Below are 7,725 nucleotides of genomic sequence, written 5' to 3'. Positions count from 1 at the left end.
GGGGAGGCCGCGGGGCAGGGGGGCGTGTGTTGGAGTGTCGGGATTGGGGGAGCCAAGATCCCGCTTGTGGGGATTTTCCCCCCATAAATTCTCATGTGGGGGCGGGAGGTAGTTGGAGACTTATCTGTCACCAAGGCTGGGTGGTGGGTTTTGAGGGTTTTGTGGTTTTAATTTTTTTTTTTTTTATTTAGCTTTTCCACCGCTCATGTGTAACTAATTGTGAAACTTGCTTGCAGTTTTAAGGCCTGCATCCACCCTGCCCCCTTAATTATTTTCTGCCAGTCCTCTTATTTACCCCGCGACACCCGTGGCACCCTCCCCCCCGCAAACCACGAAGGTCCTGGTGGCCCTGGCAGAGCTGGTTGTCCCTCTGTCTGCCCTTCTGGTTGTCATCGCTCCTTCTGGACTTACTAGAAATATGGCAGTGGGGGGAAGATCTCTCTCAGCTGCGCTCCCAGACTTGTCGTGAGAGGAAATGGGATTGGAAACGCTGCCATGCGGGGACTTGGGTACTCGGGAGGGTGATCTCGATGAACACGGTGCTGGACCCCATTTGCCAAGCTGACATAGCGCTACAGAAATTGTTTGTGTGGTTCTGTAAAGGCCTGGTGCTTGATACTCTTGAATCTCTTTTTTAAAGGAGGTTTGGCTTGAAAAGGGCTTTTTCAGGTTTGATTTGATGTGATGTTTTTCTTCTGAGAGTGACAGCAATAAATACAGTGGCGTTATACTACATAACTAGATGAGTCTCGAGGTTTTTAAGGGTTGAAAGTAATAAGGCGTTCGCGCCAGGCCTTTTTAAAGAGAGTTAGAACTGATTTCTGACAGTGGCATTTTCACATCACAAGTAGTTTTCAAGGATTAGCAGAAAATATATCCTGTGGGTTCTGCTATATGGTAAGCTAGATGTCAATTAATGAGTCTTCTCTCCGTTTTTTTTCCTTTTTTTTTCTCCCCCACTTCCTTTTCCTCTAGTTTTCCCTTGCCACTGGGAGATTAAAGAATATTTTGCTACATATTGCAATGCTCTTTGACATTCAGTTTCTCGTTGTCTGTGGAGGGAGATAGTTGTATCATTGCTTTATCTTACACCCACATTTAACATTCTGAAATTAAAAGATACTTTCATTTTTTTTTTCACAGAGAGGAGGGTTCTGGTGTTTTTCTGCTAAGAGATTTCCAGCTCAGTTTAACACAAGGACATTGGAGTAAGCGCTTTGGCAAGTCTGAGATAGATCAGACCACTGCTGGTTTTGGAGTTTAGTGAGTGAGTTTGAGTATGCAGATTTATATACAGTTACTTAAAAGAACACTGGCCAAAGCGTTGACACAACACTTGATGTGCCTTAAAAGTAGTGTAATTTCATTTTCTGTAAAGTCTTTAATTATAGTGGGTGCTTCTCTTTTAGATCAGGGGTTTTGCATGAGTGAAAGAAGTGCCTACATACTTCTTTGTGAAGTTTTTGGACATTTGCATGATTTTTTTTTTTTTTTTTGGCATATTATCCTGGAAGCTTTAATGCATCAGGATTCAATTTGTTATATACATCCTTTTAAGGTATGAAAATACTTGTAACCGCTAACAACAGTCTTACTTCATAAATAATCTCTGTAAAATGTTGGGCCACCCAGTGTGCTGGTTCAGCACCATCTGAAAGTTTATCACCACTTCTTCTGTAGGCTGATCATATACAAGTTTTCTGGTTTCCTCTTGTCAGGAGTGAGCTATAGGTGACTTCTGAGGATGGAAAATTGTTACGTTTTGCTCTGGAATGTATCAGGTTTACTCAGTTCTGTCCCGGAAATGATGGCACCAGTAATATTAGGGAAGAATGTTTTGAGCCAGCCTAATTTACCTTTGTAAAGAGAGCTGTTGGCAAACCAGGGAAATATTAGATTTAAATCAGCTTAATTGGAGTTGGAATCTCATTTTACCTGGAGTCAGACTGTGAAGTGTCAGTTACTGCCAGTTCAGCAGATAAACCCCCACAGAGGCAGTGTTCAAGGGCTGCTGTAGGGCTCCTTTCTTTCAGGTCAGTATCCAGGCATATTGTGTACAAGAGTGGAGAACTGAAACTATGTGCCTTCTGTATAAAATTTTTTTCCTCTGGATAGCTGTAGAGCAAGTATTCATAGTACCCAGCTGTTGCAGTGTCCAGTCTTGCAATCAGCCCTGTCATATGTTTCCTTTTGTTAGGGAACTCTTCAACCCTTTCAACCTCTGGTGGACTTGAGTGAGGCTGTGGGTTTTGTAGGAACTACTTGGGTACTGAAATTGTTGACATTTTGACCTCAAGTTAGCATGATCAGTAACAAACATCATCACTAAAGGTGAATATCCCTATAAATGAAAGTCTGTGCCTTTCTTTTCCTTTGTCCTGAAAGGAAACATAATGCTTAAATGCATTTTGGAAGTTGTGTTTCACTGTCTTTTTCATATGACAAAAATTGATGACTGTGCAGGCTGTCTGGGGGATCTGATAGATACACTGATGAGAAAATAAGGGATATTTATAGGAAAAGGAAGAAGCCTAATGCACAGTTGCAACACAGCAGACATTTTAAAACTAACTTAGCAGGTTTTAAGTTAAATTATATCTACTATACTTGGCTTTTCCAACAATTTAACTGCTTCTTGTTAGAATGTTGATTTGAGTTCTGTTTCTTTGGTCTCTTAGTCACTGTAATTTGTAGTTTCCATTGGGAAGTGATTTAAAGAACAAATGTATTTAATGTTTGAGCAGATAGGCTTGTACTTAAGATAATTCAGAAATTTTTTTTCAGGTCTTGTTTATTTTTTGGTAACTCTTCCACCCCCTCCTTCATCCACAAGTTACTCCTTTAAGAAAGTTGCTTAGGGATTTTTGTTGCTTTCAGTTTGTTTCATTACCAGGTTTTTATTTACTAGTGTACTACTTGGGTAAGGTGCAGACTCTTTGGTTTTGCAGTCTAAAAGTTGTTTCTAACAGGCATGTCTCATGAATTCATGTTTTGCAGAAAGCTGTAGCTTTAGGACGAAAATGGACTTGATAGCATTTGGAAAAGTACTTTCTGCCAAGTTTGTACAATACTGATGAAAGTGCTGTAACTGGTTTTTTTTTTAAATATTATTTTAAAATCCAATTCATGATATTTACGGTAAATAATCATTTCATGCCACTGGGTTATTAGTTATTCTTACAGCTTACTGCCAGCAGCTCATGTTTTGGCTATTGCATTAGCCAGTCATTACAGTTAGTTCTTAACATTTTGAAGTGTGTAAAATTAACTGGATGAAGAAAACTTAGAGAGAAAGAGCAGTAATTTCTGAGTCGTTCTGCTAGTCAGAAATTTTTTGTGAACATTGGCTTCTTACTCTCTTCAGTCTTCATCACAATGCACTTGAGAGCAGATATGGCTTTTCCCAGGTTTTTTTTTTTCTTTTCCCTGTTAGGCTGTGTTTCAAAAATACTTTTTTAAAAATTTTGTTGATTACAGAATTACAGATGGACTTGCAGGCTTGGCTGGACTTGTTTACTTTCTGTTCTTCATTCTATTGTTTTTCATTTGAGGCATAGTTCTTGATAAGAAAGGAGAGAAGATATAGAGGGGGGAGATAGTGAAATAGCTATTTAGTGTAAAACAAACCTTGAGAGAGAGAGAAGGAACTTGCAAGGAGAGATTTTTCTCATCCCTTTTATGTAACTACTTTGTGAGTGCACCGTCGGTTTCAAGGCAGGTGCTGTAGGTGTACAGCTATAGGTGTACACACAGCCATGTCCTAGAGACAGGAGCTTTGAAGGGGTGATTTACAATAACATGGTTTTAGCTTCCGAATCAACCTAAAGCAGGTTTATGTTATTTCAAGAAGTTTTGTACCATCGTAGTGATTGGAGGGGATGACTTGCTAGAATGTTGTGCTCGTATGTCAGCTTGGGGAAAAGACAATGGAAAGTGGTTAAGAAAATTCCAGAGTAATTTTAAAATAGTTTTAAATAGTGGTAGTATTTTTTTTTTAATAACTAACATTCACGTTCACAGGTTTGGAGCGAGTCGTGGAGGTCCTCTTCCTCCAAAGAAATTTGGTAATCCAGGGGAACGTTTACGTAAGAAAAAATGGGATTTAAATGAACTGCCCAAGTTTGAGAAGAATTTTTATGTGGAACATCCAGAAGTGGCCAGGCTTACTCCGGTAAGTTCCATGTTGTCTACAACAGAAAATATCTCAGGTTGAAAAACTTGTCCTAGGAGGTTTGGGACAGCATGTAAAATAGAGCTGACTCTTCTTTAAGTGTGTTTGGCATGTGTACTCTGTAGGATACTTGTTTCTAGTTGCCGTTATTATTTAACATTAGCAAAGGATATGCCTTTCTTCGTAGTTGTTTTTATATGAGATATTTTATATTTTGTCATTTGTAATGCATCATCATCATGCTTGTCTGGTCTAGCGATTTGTCAGTGGAGATGAAACTTAGAGAGTTACCGTACTGGAGAAACCCTGAAAAAACCTAAGATAATGAACTAAAAGTGACAGAAATACATGAGAAATGTTGGAAAAGTAATATTTTGTCATAAGAGTAATTTGGGCTGAAAGAGGCCTTGGGGACACCTCTAGTCTAATCCTCTGCTCAGAGCAGCACTAACGGTAGAACTGGAGCAGGTTGCTTAGTGCCATGTCCTTTTGCGTTTGAATACCCCCAGGGATGAGGAGAATTGATATCCTCTCTGGGTGGCTGTCTCAGGGCTTAGTGTTTCTCATGGGATTTTGAACATCTTTCCTATAGCGACCCATCAAGTAGTTGAAAGTAGCAGTTAAAGGCCACTGTTAGCCCAGTCTTCCCAAGCTAAACAAATCCGGTGCTCCCAGTCTGTCTTCATGTGGTCTGTACTGCAGCCTCCAGCTTTCCCCCATAATTGGACATGCCATGTTAAAAAAATGTCCTCCTTACATCGGGGGCTCAAAACCAGATGCAGTACTTTGTGTTTACTCTGTCGATACAGTAATCTTCCCTTCCTGCCTAGCTTGAGTCTGGTCTTCTATTCTCTCTTGCAATGTATTTTTATAATTAGAAATTAAGGTGTTTTGTTCTAAACGCGAGGCAACAAGCACGGTGTCATTATGTGATTGCATAGACTTACAAATCCTTATGTGAAATATGCATATGGCATAAAGGAATTGAGGGGGGTATCAACTTCTTAAAGATACCACAACTTGAGCTACTGAACCACGGTTAGCATGAGCTGCTGTAGCTGTCCTTGGCTTAGCCAGCTAAAAGGATTTTCACGTTTTCCCAAGAAGTCACTTTCTCTTTTTTACCTTTTAATTCAAGCTCAAGAGATTCTCAGAAATAGTGAATCTATTGCTTTGGATAAAGTACATATTAGGTATTGATGTGTCTCTATTGATTTCTAATAAGCATTAGAATAAGGTCATGAATTGTCGAAGCATGTTGCAAAGGGCAGTTGGACTTAAAAGAACCTACACAAAAATGAAATACTTTCTCTAATCCTGAAATTATGCTTATGTGGCTACACATTTCTGACATATTACAAGAAGTTCCTTAAAAAAATTGTGAGGTCCTAGGGTATCATTATGATGTTGTCAGAGCTTCTTTCATTCTCTGTAACAATTCCAAGCAACATTTGAGTTGCAAGTTATCCAGCAAGAACTCTGTATTTATCTACCTCTGCAATGTGTTAACTGAAGGAGAAGGACTGCCCTGCCTTCTGTTCATGGTATATTAGGACCTATTTAGTTTGTTTAATTCTTAGCACTGTAACATAAAACGTGTTTCTTATCCTCTGTTTCTAATCACTTTTGAAGCTGTTGGTCATTTCTGGCTTCTGGAAAAATGCCTAAAAATGTTCTGTTAACTATACTCTTCATTTAAAAGGGTTGGTTGTAAGAAGAGGTTGACATTAGTCCTTCTAGGCTATGTAGAGAGCTCATACCGCTGAATATTGGAGAAGCTGTACAATAAGTCACTCTTAAAGTAAAATCTTTAGAAAAGCAGTTGTTTTTACATCCTGTTTTAATTTAGTTCTCTAACAAAGCTGTTATCCAGAGGTGAGAAGAGTTAGTAGTTAGAAACACACTTTAAGTCCCTGCTGATACTTGGCATTTATTTTTTTCTTTCTTCATTAATAGTATGAAGTTGAAGAATTGCGAAGGAAGAAGGAGATAACAATTCGGGGAATGGAGGGCTGCCCCAAGCCAGTGTTTGCGTTCCACCAGTGTAGCTTTCCACGTAAGTATTTTTGCTATTTTTTGAGATCATGAAGATGGCTCAGAAAATACCTGAACAGTTACTGGTTCTGTTCTCTAAAAAGTTCTCTAAAGCTTCAGTTATTCTTTAAGAAATTTATTTTTTTCTTAAATTCTGAAGAGTATGTGATGGATGCCTTGATGGACCAGAACTTCACAGAACCCACTCCAATTCAGTGCCAAGGCTTTCCACTGGCCCTCAGCGGTCGTGACATGGTGGGCATTGCACAGACTGGCTCTGGGAAGACACTAGCAGTGCGTATTCTTTCCTTTTATTTCTTCAGCTAGCTTTCCTGGTCACCTGGCAGAAATTACCTGTGGGTTAGTTTTTGGCCTTGCCAGTACTAGCAGCAAGATGATTACATTTTTAAAGCTTTTTGTATTGCATCGTGGGGGACAGTTGAGTTCCAGCTCAACTACAAGCCTGTTGTATTCACAAGGGCGTATTGTGTGCGTGTCTTCCTGTTTGGATGCTTAGTCAGTTCTTTATGCTTACATTGTGGTTTAAAAACCAGAACATTCTCTTTAGCACATTTGCTTCATAAACTATCCAGGTTAAAATAAAAGATGGTTGACTTTCAGCATATATATTAATTTTAGCTGTAGTGTTAAAAAACATTTTTATCCTTTATGAAAAACATTGGCTAGGACCATGATTACTCAGTTCCGCTAACTTGTGCTCCAAATTTAAGTGAGCCTTGCTTTCAGAGGTGCTGAGCAGCCACATTCTGTGCTCATCCGCCAAAGCAAATACAGTTGGTCAGCAGCTCTTAAAAATCTTCTGTTGTGCTGGATAAATGCAAGTATCTGGTTTTGCAGAGTCACAATTTGTATATGTTACAGAATACTGTTTTCTTCTGTTTTAGTACTTGTTGCCTGCAATTGTTCACATCAACCACCAGCCATATTTGGAGAGAGGGGATGGCCCAATTGTAAGTGCTTGTTGATTCTCTTCGTTTTTGTATCTGTAGCGTGACATTGTTAATGAGATGGGTGTTTTATTTAATTGATGTATCAGAATAGTAATTTTTCATATCCTATTTCTATCAGAATAGGAATATTTACTATCACAATGTGAACATCCCACTCAGTTGAAATTCTGTGCAACTGCTGATGTAGTCTAAAGATATTTAAATGTTTCAGCTAATAAAGAGCAGATGGTCCAACTTTGCTTATGGTTTTATGTTAGGGATGTGTATGCAGCTTGACTCTTCCTGAATAATTTCCTTTTGCAGTGTCTGGTTCTGGCACCTACTAGAGAGTTGGCCCAGCAAGTGCAGCAGGTGGCTGATGATTATGGCAAATGTTCAAGACTGAAGAGTACCTGCATATATGGAGGAGCACCCAAAGGTCCCCAGATCAGAGATTTAGAAAGAGGTAATTTTAAAATGGGTGCTTGCAGTTTCTGGAGGAAGTGGTATTGTAAAATCTCTGTAAAAACAAAACTTCTCAAAACCTGTTTGGAAGGGGACGAGAGTGAA

At 39.2% G+C, this 7,725-nt stretch overlaps 1 protein-coding gene across 1 annotated transcript in view; it reads left to right on the top strand.

Moving 5' to 3' along the window:
- Window positions 1-3,889: 3,889 nt before the first annotated feature.
- Window positions 3,890-7,725, top strand: part of DDX17 (DEAD-box helicase 17) — an 8,510-nt gene continuing 4,674 nt past the window's right edge. Inside the window, exons 1-5 of the mRNA XM_017737813.1 lie at window positions 3,890-4,171; window positions 6,128-6,227; window positions 6,366-6,499; window positions 7,111-7,176; window positions 7,480-7,621. Of these exons, the coding sequence (XP_017593302.1) occupies window positions 3,905-4,171; window positions 6,128-6,227; window positions 6,366-6,499; window positions 7,111-7,176; window positions 7,480-7,621 (709 nt within the window). The 5' untranslated portion in view covers window positions 3,890-3,904. The remainder of the gene's footprint in view (window positions 4,172-6,127; window positions 6,228-6,365; window positions 6,500-7,110; window positions 7,177-7,479; window positions 7,622-7,725) is intronic.

Source organism: Corvus brachyrhynchos, unplaced genomic scaffold, assembly GCF_000691975.1.
Source record: "Corvus brachyrhynchos isolate BGI_N302 unplaced genomic scaffold, ASM69197v1 scaffold56, whole genome shotgun sequence".
Classification (NCBI taxonomy): Eukaryota; Metazoa; Chordata; class Aves; order Passeriformes; family Corvidae; genus Corvus; species Corvus brachyrhynchos.
This window is presented reverse-complemented; position numbering and strand designations above follow the sequence as displayed.